The following is a 15,433-nucleotide window of genomic DNA, read 5'->3' as shown; positions in this document are numbered from 1 at the left end:
ATGTATCACAGTAAAGTATATACCCATGAAAAAAAATTATCCATTTACAGTTTTTAACGGACTCTTTGCTAGTTTAGGTTGTTGCTACAGCAAGGCACACTTTAATTAGAAAATAAGAGGCCCAAAGTGTCCCTGCCATATTTATAAAATAGGAAATTTCTGAGTGCCAGCATTGGCACTTTTCAGCATAGCAATTTTATCTGGACTCACCAATAGAAAATCTTTGCAAACACAGCCAAAATAAAATCAGAGGGGACAAAGAACAAGATTGCTAAGTGTCCATAACAGCAAGTTAGCCAAACTAGCCTTACTGGTCAGTAATATGGCTGAAAATGTGCACACAGGTAATCCATTGGAGCTTACATGCAGACCCCTGCCATTCATCTTTCCTTATATAATAATCAGTCAGGGACAGAGCAAGACACAACATTATGTTGGGAAGAAGGTTGACATGAAAAGCTACTCACAACTGTGGTAAACTTGGTTTTACAAAGGGGTCATTTTCAGCTCCATTTACAGCTTTGTTTTTCCGCTGCTTTGGTTCTGAGTTGGCGGAGGGAGTCTGGGAACTGTTTGATGATGGCGGCTTCCGCTTGGCCAGTTGTTTTCTTTGTCTTTCAATATCTTCTCTCTGCTGATTCACCCATTCCTGTTGCCTGTAAATAAACAGATACTTGAACAAAAGGAACAAAAGATACAAGGAAGAATATGCCATTAAAATCTAAATGTGCAGAAACCGGTTTCCAGGCAACACAATATAGGTGCTTACCACTGTATGGAGCCATTCTGATGTAGGCGTATGCAAGAGGTGCTAATGAATCACATATTTTCATGTAATTTTGCCATATCAAGAGTATTTTTTGAATAAACAGCTATATGAGGTTTAATCAACTGAAAATCAGGAAGGTTTCCCAAGGTAGTGACCAATGGTCAGTCTCTTATTTTACAACAACTGTGTATAGTTACTTATTATTTATATATATATTCTTGGTGCTTCTTAGGTCAAACGTTATACCCCTTTCAAGCCTCAATGTCTTATCTGATTTCAACAGACTTCCCGGGTGACCTGGGATGTTCCTAAGCCTAATGAGCCTCAGTCACCTGACTCATTTAAAAACCATAATTTCAGTGAACAAGGGTTGTGTTTAATCACATGCTGCACACTGCCATCTGAGGCAGGTTTATCACTTAGCCTTATGGAAGATTCAGCACTACGTGCGAAAACCATAGTAAAGAAAAACAAAAAAAATAAATAAAAATGCCACTTCAGCAGCTCTCATTCTCCAATTGGAAGCATGCTGTCAATGGCAGATACCAACCAAGGCCGCAGTGTTTCCGAGTTATACCCGCAGAATGGACCAGAACAGGCAAGAATATCTGCCATGGGTACTTAGTTTTCCATTCAAGTCAACTAAAAATCACTTTGTGAGAGGAGTAAGGTGCCCCTGTTCCACATATGACTTCCATTAGACTTAATGAGAGAAGGAAAGTCTATGATCAGGCACTTGGAGGTCCAGAATATGCCACGTGTTCCACAGATCTACAAACTCCCCTGATGATAAATTAAACTAAATTTGCACCCCTTTCACTTGTTACGTATTTTTTTTTTCTTTTTACAAAGATTGTCATAATCTTATCATATGATTGGTTAGTATTAAACATTAGGGGGAATGTATATGTATCTATGCATATAACTTTAGCAGTGCTATATTACACGATATTTTGCGCATGCTGTAACTCTAATACATTAAGCATTAGAATTCTGCACCTTTAAAATGAATTCCTTGTTTCCTGTGTTTTGTTAGGTCCCTGTATCTTTGCAGAAACATTTTGCATTCATTTACATGTTTTCACCTCTACAAATATCTGATAAATCTTCTGTTCTATTAATCCTGTTTCTCACACCTCCCCTTTATTCACTGGCTAAATGTAAGGTATTGTTTGATTTGACTATGCCACGTGTATAACTTCTGTGCTCTAAGCCCCAGCAAGGTCCTCCCAACGCTTATTTCCAGCACAGCCCCATGACATCATTTGGCTCCTATTCTTATTGCCTTCAATGACAAGAGAAATTTTAGAGATTCCATAACAAAAGACTAACTTGACAAGGTTTTGGAAAGCGAAGCCATCTGTCCACTGTTCAGTAAAAGAGGCTCCATGCCGAACTGTGGTGAAATGTCCTAGCCGTAACCTGTCCTGCATGCTCTTCTCTCTGCTTGCCAGCTTCTCCTGGGTGCTCTGTAAGAAATCAGGCAAAGTGGCTTATAGTTTAGCACATTTAGTTTGCTCTATCTTTAACACACTTTTCATCACATTAGACTTTTGTTGTTTTTTTTTCCTTCTGCTAAGGTGTCCTGTAATAAATAATTATATTTGGTGTGTTATTGCATTAAATATTTACTTAACATGGAACACAGGGCATTGGCCCCACTGAACTAAATGGTAATCTCCTGGATTCTGCAGGTGAACCTTTGGATCAAACCTTTAATGCTTGGAAACACTTATTTAGGTCAAAGAAGGAACATTGCTCCGTGTGCCATTAGAATCTAGCATAGCAAAACTGTTTCCTTCCCCAGAGATGCAGGCTAACACAACAATACTATTTTGGCCAGAAAATGCTCCTAGTGAGCACTATACTGCCCCACACTGGGAGGGAGCATCCGCATGTGGGTAGCCATGTTTGATCACACACATGCATAATAAGGACTCTCATTATGTGCATTATGTAAAATCTGGGGATTTCTCCCTTCATCCTAAATCGTGAGCGATTTGGGACATTTATTATTTTTCTCATACTTAGAGTCCCAACAAGACTGCCTGGACAAGGAGCTACCTGACAGAGCAGGCGACATAGTGTTCGCTAGGAGCATTTACTGGCTTCCTGGCCAAAAGGTTCCATTATTCCCCGCCCAGGGCTGGATTTAAAGCTGATGCACCATAGGAGATTCGCACCGCCCCCCACCCACCCACTCGAACACCCCTGCAGGTGGGAGATTCAAACAACTGTCAAAATGATTCACTCATTCACCCAATCCCCAATTGAGATGAGCCCAGCATGCAGTCCCTAATTTTTGTGCTGCCCTAGGCCTGGCCTTTATGGCCTGCCCAACGCCTCCAACAGGGGGAATAATTGTACTATTAGAGGTGCCCTTTGAACTAAAAGGGCTAAATATATTTTCATATGTTGTTTAGCTGGGTAATTATGGGCAGTGGAAGGAAACAGAAAGGGAAATAAGGGCACCCTTTCCTCTGTGAGTGCTACATAAAGCTCAGGGACTAATTAGGTAGAAAATGTGGATACACAGAAATGGGTTGATTTGTGCCAGAGCTCATTTTCAAATCTAAAAATCTTATGGCCTTTTCTGAGAAGGAAACCATTAGTTATCCTGCTGTAAACCAGTCCTGAACATTGCTAGGCAATGGAGTTTATTTATGGGAAAACAAAATTGCCATAATTCTGAAAAGAAATAAAAATGTTGATTACTCATTCTGACGTGACATTTACACTTTCCCCCTGTCAAATACATAGCAGTCCTGTCAGGCTTTATGTTTGGACATGTAACCATCTCTATAATAAGCAGATCAGAGCACAAAAGGTAGCAAAGTGTGGCCTTTGTTATTTCTAACCTGTCAATGTATCATACATTAGCCAACAAGAGAGTGTGGCCAAAGTGCCCACAGTTAGAGACCATGGCTATCTAACCAATCATCATCACCACATGTGACGGCCAAACTGCCACCTGACCACCATGGAAAGCAGAGGGACTTCAACTCCCAGAATCTATCACTTCTTGAAGTTCCATGTAGCTTAGAGGGAGCATTTGTGACTGGGCATAAAAATTTGACTGCAAAATTTCTGGCCTGGGGCAAGTCCAGACTTGGAATGTTGAAACATTCTGGGGCACAGCAGGAATTAGTGGCAAGCAAGCAGCAATTCCCCAGCACTTACCTTTTCTATCAGGAGTTTTTTGCTCATTGAAATGCACTTATTTAATCTCTCTTTATACTTTTCAAGAATTTTTTGCTGTTCGTCTATTTGTCGCCTAAGGTCACAGTTAGTCTGCAAAGAACAAAGACAAATACTATCAGTCCAAAAGCAAACATTCTACCCAGTTCTCTATAATTCTTACCCAGTTCTCTATAATTGTTATAAATAAAAAAAAAAAAAAAGAAGAAACAGGAAATATTGACAGTGTAAAAATTAAAGGCATATTAAAACTCCATTATATTTGAACCAACAAATTTATTTTTTTTTAGTTGTAATATTGGTGCGTAGGCGCCAACTCAGTGAATTGAGTTTTCAGAAGGAGCCAGCGCTACACATTAGAACTGCTTTCAGGTAACCTATTGGTTCTCCTACTCCCATGTAACTGTAGGAGTCCCAAGCCGGACCTGGGTTTCTTACTATTGAGCGCTATTCTGATCTGATCGGCTGCAGGGGGGGCAGCTCAGCAGTATAGTGTGAGTGAAGTTTATCAGAGCACAGGTCACATGGCTGTGGCACCCTGGGAAATGAAGAATATGGCTAGCCCCATGTTAAATTCCAAAACTAAATATAAAAATCAAAAAATTAAAATTGGTATGTGTTGTTGAAAACCAGATTTCAATGCAGGATTCTGCTGGAGAAGGTCTATTACCTGGTGTGTTTTGAAAAAGAACATGTTTTCCCATGACAGTATTCCTTTAAGCAGCTTTAGTGAGTTAATCCAGGAATTTGGGGCAGTTGTGGTGCACAAATTGTAGAATTTTAGGAAGAAAGTATCACCCCAGGAACCTGGGTCCTTGCGATGATATAACAATGATTTTTGAAAGAGGATTATTATCCCTTTAATGAAAGATACAGTAGAATGTGATACCAAGAACTCCAGTTTACCAGCAACATAATGTCTGGATTGCTTCCTAGTCATTGCATTGTCAGTTGCCTGGATCAGGCCAGTGCACTGCTTCTATAAAAATGCTGCCGATGCCAGTAAAGAAAGAGCATGCTTTTCCAGCCAAGCCTCTGATACATTGTTTCATGAGTCAAAACCAGCGGTGTAACCAGACACAATATTTATGGCCCTGGTCAATACTAGCAGAGCTTGTAGTCACCAGTCAGAAGCAACGTTACTGATCTTAGGCTGGGCCAACACAAAACTGAACTTCCAGGTGTACAGGCAGTAGTGATAAGCAGGTTGTCCTGATACCCCACAGGCCAGGTGACATTTCCCACCATGCCTTACATGCTTCTTCACAGCTCTGTTAATCAGCTGGCTTCTACTACACTGTTTCAATAGTCAGAAACAGCAGATAAGAAAGAAAAATCAATCTATAAATTATATTGTACTATTTATGGGTGTGACATGGGAGATCTTATATATTATGTGTCCTGGAAGTGCACGTGCAGCAATAAAATGGTTAAGATAAGTGATGGGAATTGTGAAACTTGTACAACTGGAACCTCCATTCCTCTGTACAAGTGTGCCAAGCCACCAATTATATATATATATATATATATATATATATATATATATATATATATATTATATATATTGTACAATAAAATTATGGGCATGGAATCTCCATTCTATTTCCATGCAATTCTTTGTCTATTTTTCTCTGCAACCTTTATAGAACAGGCGACGCAGCGTTTATTTATAGAGTAAGCATTCTGTAAAATTTATAGAAGGCCAAGATGAGGCGCACAAAGTGACAGAAGCAGCGATACTTCATTTAACCTCGGAGAGAGTGGCTATTAGTACAAGACTAAAACTGTCAAGGACATTTGCTGCAAGCTATTATACAGCCTGGAGTAGAACAAAAGGCACCAATGGCACAGGGCGAGTTACATTTGCCTTTTGCATCCTATTCTGGAAGGGGTTTATGCAATTGTGTAAGCATGCACCCAACTGCTTTACTGTACTACCGAAAATACACATCTATTTGAAGAAGCAGTCTTCGACTGAGAACAAAAGCGTCCCAGTGGATGACGCACTGCTGTAGCCTGGTCTGTGTCACAAGAACTCTTTGCTGTATATTTGAGCCAATTTAGTGTGCAAGTAAACCTCAGCTAATAAGAGATTATGCAAGTAAATACCATTCTATTCTTATTTTATGTGGATTTCTAATTATCTTTTTGCTGAACTGCTCTATGGTTTAGACCATCAGCAGTTATGGGGCCAATTTACCCCAGCAACCATCTATGGTTTGAATGAGACTGGAAAATTAATAAGAGACGCCTGAACAGAAAGGTAAGCAATGTATAACAGTGAAACTGTAGCCTATCAGAGCAATATGGTTATTGGCTGTGGGGGCTGTGACCTCTTTTATTCTATTGTCTTTTGAATGTGTGTCAAGTGCAAGGAGGTGAAGCATGTTGCCCTTAAATGCAATAAAATTTAAAATGCAACTCAGAATAAGGACAAGCAGGCAAAATTGGAGAAGAATGGATCCAATAAGCTGATGTGTTTAGGTACTCTCAAATATAAATCACTTATGCCTTAAAGAGCAATAGTGATCAGCGATCCCAATTTGAAAGCTGGAAAAAGTCACAAGAGGAAAGGAAATCATTCATAAACTATACGAAATAAAAAATGAAGACCAACTGAGAAGTTGATAAGAAGTGTCTAATTTAAAACATACGAAAAGTTAACTTTAAGGCATACCGCTCCTTTAAGTTGGCCATTAAAGAGCTCAGTTGCCAGCTTGATAGCCAGCATACGTGGCCCATCCAGCAGCATGCATAACAAATAACTGGCCAATTATTGGCTGTGTATTGATCAGTCAGGACACATTGATGCACATCAGTGTATTGATGCAATTCTCTCCTGACATGTCTCCAAAGGCCCCTAATTATGACCCCTGGCGGCCAAAGGAAAGAATCTAAGAGCTTTGGATGGAGGGTGGTTTAGATAGGATTCTCACACCCGGAAACATAGCCTTTAGAGAGTAAGAAATAAACCCAGTTCCTGAAAAACAAGGCCAAACTGATACAGAATACAATCACAACCGAGTGTGAACACCCCACCCCCAGATAATCCCCTTACTACATCTAGCCAGAAATTACTCAAGCAATTGGAACTATTCTGAAGTACTGATATACTGACATAACTGGGAGAAGTGCCTCTGAGCTTTATTTGGAAGAAAGAAAATGTTATTCCAGAAGTCAAACTTCCTAAAATATACTACAGCAACCCCCCTCGAGAAGACTTTGTAGGGAACCAATATCATGCCTGAATGGAGCAGCGTACCCATCCAGCCATATCTGTATGCTGTTTGCTCATGAGGAAAAACAGCAGCATGGAACAGAGAAAGAAATGCAGCCTTATGGAAAGATGGCATTATTCAATGGGCATTACAGTGACCGGCTACGTCCTCTTATGTATCTAAGTAAAATCTAAGATATATACACAAAGGAATGGCACACCACTACATACCATGCCTTGGGTGCCCAGTAAGGGGTTACATACATACATGTTATACACATATATTTTGGTTTCACCACCTATCCTGAACAGCCTCACAATAACAAAAACAAAAACAATGACAAAACCTCCTTGGTCCCATGTACCTGGCCTCTAAACGCAGAGTTGGTTGTGTCATATCTAGTGCCTGTCTGTGTCATATAGTTTCAGATACCCAGGCAGTCATTGTTGAGCAGGATCATGGGGACTGGAAAACATTTTGATTCTGATTTACAGTGTACATGCTCCTGGTGAGCAATCACTGCCAGGGAACCAGACATATAGGATATATACATATATATATAGGATACCGCCACTACGTAACAGGAGAGTATTCGAGACATGCAAGGCATTGTGTGAAAAGGAGGCCTGGGTGGATGCTCCTGTAGTTAGGCAATCTGGGTGTGATTAGCAAAGGAAAGACAAAATCTGTTTTCAATTGCAACTTAATTTAAAAATAAGTTTAAATGCCAATAATTTACATTTATTGCAATGTTGCTTAGCATGGCACTTTCTTTTCATCATTTGGATGAGTATTTCCATTAAAAAGGAATACAACACCTTCTGGGGGCCCAGAATATTTTTAATATATGGTATAAAGTGATGCCTTAGCCACAACAAACACAAATCAGAATGCTGTTTTATGGTGACTAAAGAAGGAACAGCAGCTATAATTTATTACTTACCCTGAGCAAATCATCTATTCTTCCTTCTTTTTTTTCCAGGTCCTGGTTTTTATTACTTTCTAGAGCAGCTAATTTCAGCATTGTAAGATCCGTCTAGAAAAAAAAATAATAATTATTTCACACAGTGTCTAAGGCCTTAAAGGGGTAATTCACCTTCAGTATGTTACAGAATGGCCAATTCTAAGCAACTTTTCAATTGGTCTTCATTTCTTTTTATAGATATTTGCTTTACTCTTCAAATTCTTTCCAGCTTTCAAATGGGGGTCACTGACCCCATCTAAAAGTCAAATGCCCTTTGAGGCTACAAGTGTATTGTTATTGTGAGTTTTATTACTCATCTTTCTATTCAGGTGATCTTCTATTCACATTTCAGTATCTTATTCAAATCAATGCATGGTTGCTAGGGTAAGTTGGACCCTAGCTACCAGATTGCAAAAACTGCAAACTGGAGAGCTGCTGAATAAAAAGCTAAAAAACTCAAAAACGGCAAGAAAAAAAAAATTAAAACCAATTGCAAATTGTCTCAGACTATCACTCTCTACCTCATACTAAATGTTAATTTAAAGGTGATCAATCCCCTTAAAAGGTTTAACTGCCAGACATCCAGGCAACTGACTTGCTAGAACATCTTTGAGTATACTGGTTGCAATGATAAATGTAAGAAGTCAGGCAGGAGCATATACAACTACTTATTGCCTTATGTCACCATTGGGCCACCCGATGAGCTACTAACTGGAGCGGTTTATATGGAAGGGGGGCCAAGATGTGCTGCTGGCTGAAAGAATATGCTCTTTAGAGAGGCCTAACGTAAGAATACAGCTTTGTATCCCCCTCGTATGAGGAATGAGATTTAGGTCTCACCTCACTGACCGTTTGGGAATATTTCTTCCACCCTGCTCTGTGCACCAGCTCTATTGCTGTATGAATAATGCAAACTGCAAAAGCCTTTCATATCAAGCAATATGGTGGGGCAACGTAAGCCATTTTAAGTAGAAATATTAAACTACCTCTCAGTGTAAGTGTACCTTGGCACAGTCCCAGATTTATGCAAAGGCCCGGCCCTATGGTGGCAAATTTCAAGACACAGCTTGCTGCCTGTGTGCTGCCCTTGGTGATGTAACACACCTTGTGTCTCAACCCTTTCTCCTTGTAGACTGTAAGCTCTTTTGGGCAGGGCTCTCTTCACCTTTATATCGGTTATTTATTGCTTTATATGTTACTCTGTATGTTCAATGTATAAAACCCACTTATTGTACAGCGCTGCGGAATATGTTGGGGCTTTATAAATAAATGTTAATAATAATACTAATAATAATGTAAGAAAGTAGCTCCACAGTGGACTCAAGGATTGAAATAGCTCCTGCCTGCCCAGTGCAACTCTGTCGCTCTAATATGAGAGCAGTTGGCGGGCACAAGTGTTGGTGTTAGGACGTGCGAATGGGTGGGGAGGGGAAGACGGGTTGATGGAGTATGAGTGTCCCAGAACACAAACTAAATCTGACCCTGGTTGGGCAACCCTTTTAAGGGATTTTGAGATCCTATACTAAATGCAGAACTATACATCTGGCCACCTGCTGACTTCCACTGATAAACAGAATTTCCTTCACGGAGTTTGAGTAAGTGTGATGACTTGATAGAGACCCTACGCCCTTTTAAAGCACTCTAAAGTATGCATTTTTAAAAAACATTAATAAAAGTTGTTGCCCTAACAGCAGGGCAAGAATTATTATGAACTGTAGTGAGGGGATGTGGGCCAGCAAGATGTTCAGAGAGAAGACAGCATCAAGTTGTTATGGTCTCTCGTCTGCCACGCACATTGACCACTACTCATCCCATAGCCTTCCCCTAGTGTGGATATGTTATCTTACTCACCTGAACTAGTTTATATGATAACTGTTTTGTCTGGCTAAGTAGATGGTCCCCAAAAGCTAATGCAGTGGGGGAAGGGCTGTTCTGTCGAGCCTAACAAAAGAAACAAAGCACAATATTAATAAAGTTATTCAGTTTTTCAGCTACACTTGGCAATTTACCAAAAGGCTTGACCTTAAAGCACATTCCTCTAGCAAGGGATACTATCTGCTGGGCTGCCGCTCCAAATCAAGAAGCACATAGCTGTAATCACACTTGTAACCCTAAAATACCCATAAACATCAAAACTAGGTTCCCCCTTGTGTGTTCCTGATGACCCTGTGTAACCTGCCATAACTCGGTCTTCTCAATTACAACAGTTTGGGGAGCACTAGGGTTTCATAATAATTATTTGTGCTATCTATGGCTAGAAACTAAGGGCTTATAATAAAATAGTGGTGGGTGATAAGAAAGACTGTACAGATTGCAAGTCCATGCCTTGGTGTACATACATGGGCCAATTAAAAGCTTCTGGCTGAGAATCTTCCATATCTATACTGGACAGGTTAATAAAACACCATTCCTAGATTCCTGTTTGAACCAACCATTGGCCTTGAACAATTGAATCATTGCAATGTGACCCAGTTTGTTGGTGGCCAAACTGGGTATTGATGTCACTAAAGCAGCAGATCTTATAGTGTATGCCCACCATAAAACTGCAAAATGAATCAGTAACTAATTCAAAAACAAATAGAAAATGAAAACGGTCCAGTCACTCCATAGTTCAGAGGTATACATTTGAAGCAGGCAAATTCTTTAAAGCTGCAAAATCTTCATGACTAGTGATGAGCAAAATTCTTAGGTTTTGCCACAAAAAATGGCCGTAGAGTCCAATAATCATAAACAAATGTTATGCGGTAAAAACATTTTTTTTAAAAATTGGTGCCCATTGACTTCAATGCATGTTGCTAATTTTCCCCGTTTAAAAAACTTTTTGGCGAAACGGGACAGATAAAGGTATTAAAACACAACAAAACTAACTGAACGAAGCATAAACAACAGCTTTTCAGATAAGGTTGAAAGCTTTATGAGACTATTGCTCTGACTCTAATCCTATTTGTAGAATTCCAGCCATAAGGAAGGGCTGAAGGAAGGGGGGGGATAAAAGATGGAAAGGGAAGAGCCACATGCTTACTAGGCGATACACAGCCCATAAATGCAAAACCTGGGACTGTAATTTTACAGAAGGACTATTAATTACTTTATTACTCCCACAAGTGTCACTTTCAGGCATTTACAAAAACCTTTTTTTATTATGCTGAAAGTCTGTAAGACATGCCTTGAGATAAATGAAGAGAACTAGATGAGACTGGGAAGAATTCTTACTTACAGAGGATGAAGGAGTGGAATGTGAGTGTGAGTTCTGAGGCGACCGGATTGATGGAGGCAGGCCTCTTACAGGACTGGTACCATTCCCAGCTTGGTACTACAAAGACAATTCAGAAGGCAGATTAGCAAAATACAAAGTCATCTTTATATTCATTGGTGCACAGTTTGTGTTTACACCAGAGCTAGCCTGAGTACAATATTAGATTATTAGAGCTAGATTTCTTAATTTAAAGTTAAGAAAAACAGATATCCATTTTAGCGGTGACCCATTAGAGCCAAATCCAAAACAAGAAAGACAAACTCATAGATCTATGGTCATACAAGCTCAAAATATGTTCTCCAACACCTGGAGGAGAGAGCTACACAGTAAGGCTAAAGTCCCTTGGGTGAGCTAAAGGCAACAATACCTTCAAATACCAATTGAATTTTTCTGATGGAAATATTATGTATGCGTATACCTTTTTCCCTATCGGATTCAAAGGCTCAGTTTGGAATTTTAGCCTTGCCAATGTCCATTTAGCAAACTGACCTCAAGCTGCTTTATCACTTACCATCGGCCCCCTATCGTGTTATAATCCCATTGCAAGAAACCAAATAGAGCTGTGACATAAGAGCCAAGGATCACAACATGACAACTGAGGGTGAGGCATGACCAGCTGTATGGCACTTTCCGTAGCAGGGCATTCTGGTTTTTTTTTTTTTTTTTTTTTTTAAAGCTTATACATATTTATTTTTAAACATAAAACAAGATAAAATGTCAAACAAATTTCTCTCTAAATGGGATACTTACGTCAAAATAATCACTAATTTTATGGCCACGTCCCCCGCTATTTTTTCCTGAAGATTTAAAAAAAAAAAAAAAATTAAAATCCATACAATTCGTCTAACCATTACAAAATGAATACAGCACTTTATAGAAACTTTGTAGCACGTCACTAGCCTAAAGGGGTTGTTCACCTTTAAATTAACTTTTAGCAGGGCATAGACATTGATGCTCTGAGACAAATTGCAACTGGTTTTATTTTTTATGGTTTTTCAGTTATTTAGCATTTTTATTTCAGCAATTCTCCAGTTTAGAACTTCAGCAGGTATCTGGTTGCTAGGGCCTTGTTTACCATACAACCAGGCAGTGGTTTGAATTTGAGACTGAAATATGAATAGGAGAGGAACTAAATAGAAACATAAGGATTAGGCCCCGGTCAAAAGGTGTTTGCTCAGCTTCTCTCCACTTTTGGTTTTTAGTCAGGTATAGAGAAGCAGATCTGCTATAATACCCAATGTCCTGTAGCTGCATTGACAACCACAGCTTCTGCCTGCGTGCAGCTACACGGAGCGGAAATTTGGCTGAAAACTGGCTTATCAATCCAAAAATACCGGCAGGCAAACAAAAAGAGGAGCAAACACACGTGTGACCTAGGGCCTTAAAAGTGACAGTAATAATAAAGATGTAAGCTCACAGAGCAATAGATTTTTGGCTGCTGGGGTCAGTGACCCCTATTTGAAAGCTGTAGAAGAAGGTAAATAGTTAAAGAACTATAACAAAAAAAAATAGTAAAGACCAATAGTAGAGTTGCTAGGAATAGATTAATTATAGAAAATACAAAAAATTAACGTAATGGTGAACCACCCCTTTAATGAAGAATTTCCATGAGCTCTACCAATAAATATCCTTCATCTGTAGGCTAAAGACAAAGTCTCACTCTTCATGAGAGCCAAACACTTTGGTCCCAAGTGTAACTGGGCAAACACCAGCAATCATGGATACCGGTGATGGTGCAGTCAGTTGCATTTCAGGTTTTCCAGTGACCTCCCTCAAGTGCAATGGGGGTTTAAAAGACAAAGAGCTTTTAAACTGTTGCAGTTAATTAAGAAGTAAAACTTTAATGCTAAAGTTACTTCTAATATGTTAAGTAGATCTATAATGCCTAAGTTTAAAAGCACAAATGATGTGCTAGTGCAACAGTTAAAGTATCCAATGCCCTTAACGGATATAAATGCAAACGCAAGTGCACTGGCATAGCAATAAAACTACCCAATGCCCTACATTGATATAAATCTCTTATATAAACACATGAAGGTGATAGGAGCCAGTGCAGCAATGAAAGGAATCATGCGAATAGAAATCTTAAATATAAACGCATGCCTTTTTAGAACACTGCACTGGTGGCGTGAATAAGAACCCAGAGTACTAATATATACAGCTATGGGATCTGTTATTTAGAAACCCATTATCCAAAAGGCCTGAATTCTAGGAAGGTCACCTCCCATACACTCCATTATAAGCTAATAATTCACATTTTCAAAAATGATTTCCTTTTTGTCTGTAATAATTTAACACTCCCTAAAGATCCTCTCAGGTCCCCGTCTGTATTAAAAATGAGGGGTGGGCGTGTCCTAACAGTCAGGAGCACAGCAGGAGGGGAGGGGGGGTTGCCAATCACAGCCCTGCAGTCACACATGCAAAAGCCAGGCTTCAGTTCCCCATCAGGTCAGCCTAGCTGCTTAATGGTTCCTATCACACAGTGCAGTGTGATGAGTGCCGCCGGCCCCCCTGCACAGCCTAGGAAAGGAAGAAGCAGAACAGATGGGTGGGACTAGTGGGGTTTTGTGGGATTTTTTTTTTTTTATTTTTTTTTTTTAAAGCACATCCTTCAAAACTTAGAGGAGTACAATTCATTGGCACAATATTGTTTTTCACACAAAATGCCCCCTTTAAGTCCCAGGCCTGATATGCACTGCAGTGCAGTCTGCATTCCCAGTAATCCTCATGGCACAGTAGCCGATTCCAATAGTGAGGGGAGTGCAATAAATTGCAAAAATAAAAATCTCGTACTTAAAATGAGAAGCAGTTTTATTTCTGTTCATTACCTTGACTGCTTTCACTCTGATTCTCTGCCTTTCTCTTTCTTCCTCTGGATGAGTCTGGCTGCTTTTTTTCTGGAGTCTTGAAATAATGATCAGGAAAGATTACACTGCAGCATAGCGTTGGACAACATAAAGGTAAATAATCTCATATGAATCCCATACTCAGAAATTCCATTTCTTTGTAAGCAAAATGATTGCTCTCAGTCAACAAAACCCAGTTTCACAACAAAACTGCAGGATTTTGGCTTAAGGTCCTTGAGTTTTGGCTGAGAATGCTTCTCTTTCTTTACATTTACATTAAAGGGAACATATAGGGGCATATTAATACAGCTTACTGCAGCTAGTTATTAATAGATGTCTGCAGGGTTGGCATGGGATGGCATTAAAACACATGTAAGGTAGAATACAAAGATTCATAAATAATTCCTCGAGTACCTGTATATTTTAAAATCACCCTAATCACATAATCAATAATAATTAATACTGATTTAATATAGGCTAAAATGAGTTGCCCTTAAGGCCATTTGCTCTTCAACCATATTTCTGCTGTCTGAGAAATATCACTAGTTTGTCTGCCTGCCATAGATAGCTATGGCAATTCTTAAAAACACAACACTGTACTTTCAGTCTAAATAACCTAAAGGTGAACTATGATTTCTACAAATCCACTAAAAAGACAATGAATATTAAATGACTAACATATCTAAACACACATGTTATTTATTTCTCTCATATGAGCTGAAAAAATGTGTTAGACCTTTAGTTCAACATCAGGGACAGTATCAAGGGAGGTCCTACAGTTATGGAGAGACACAATGACAAGTTATAATAACACCATAAATATTATCATGGTAGAGAAATACCTTTATGCAGCAACCTCCCTTATTAATATGACACAGTAGCACATCTAGCATTGCAGATTGGTCTAACCATTCTTCATATTTTAGTGTAACACATTTAAGCCCTGCCAGACACCTTGGAAAGGCGCGTTTCAACACCCAAATGATTTAAAAGGCACAATTAGTAGATTACAGGATCCACTGAAAAAAAAATAATGTTATTGAACAAACTTAAAACAAGGGAAAAAAAAAAAAAGAGAAACCATACCTCTGACTCTTTATCACTTAAAGAACCCAGACTTCCAAAACTGTGGTTTGAGCTCTCATTGTTTGATGCCTGTGATTAAAGAAAGAAAAACGCATA

General features: G+C 39.2%; 1 protein-coding gene across 1 annotated transcript in view; it reads right to left on the bottom strand.

Moving 5' to 3' along the window:
* Positions 1–15,433, bottom strand: part of tlk1 (tousled like kinase 1) — a 96,229-nt gene that overhangs the window by 12,203 nt on the left and 68,593 nt on the right. The window contains exons 3-11 of the mRNA XM_002934620.5: positions 15,338–15,406; positions 14,234–14,309; positions 12,156–12,202; positions 11,367–11,462; positions 10,001–10,090; positions 8,129–8,221; positions 3,950–4,060; positions 2,102–2,238; positions 468–656 (exon numbers count right to left, since the gene is read on the bottom strand). Coding sequence (XP_002934666.2) covers positions 468–656; positions 2,102–2,238; positions 3,950–4,060; positions 8,129–8,221; positions 10,001–10,090; positions 11,367–11,462; positions 12,156–12,202; positions 14,234–14,309; positions 15,338–15,406 — 908 coding nt within the window. The remainder of the gene's footprint in view (positions 1–467; positions 657–2,101; positions 2,239–3,949; positions 4,061–8,128; positions 8,222–10,000; positions 10,091–11,366; positions 11,463–12,155; positions 12,203–14,233; positions 14,310–15,337; positions 15,407–15,433) is intronic.

This window comes from Xenopus tropicalis, chromosome 9, assembly GCF_000004195.4.
Source record: "Xenopus tropicalis strain Nigerian chromosome 9, UCB_Xtro_10.0, whole genome shotgun sequence".
NCBI lineage: Eukaryota > Metazoa > Chordata > Amphibia > Anura > Pipidae > Xenopus > Xenopus tropicalis.
Note: the sequence above shows the minus strand (reverse complement) of the source record. Positions and strands in the feature narration are given on the sequence as shown.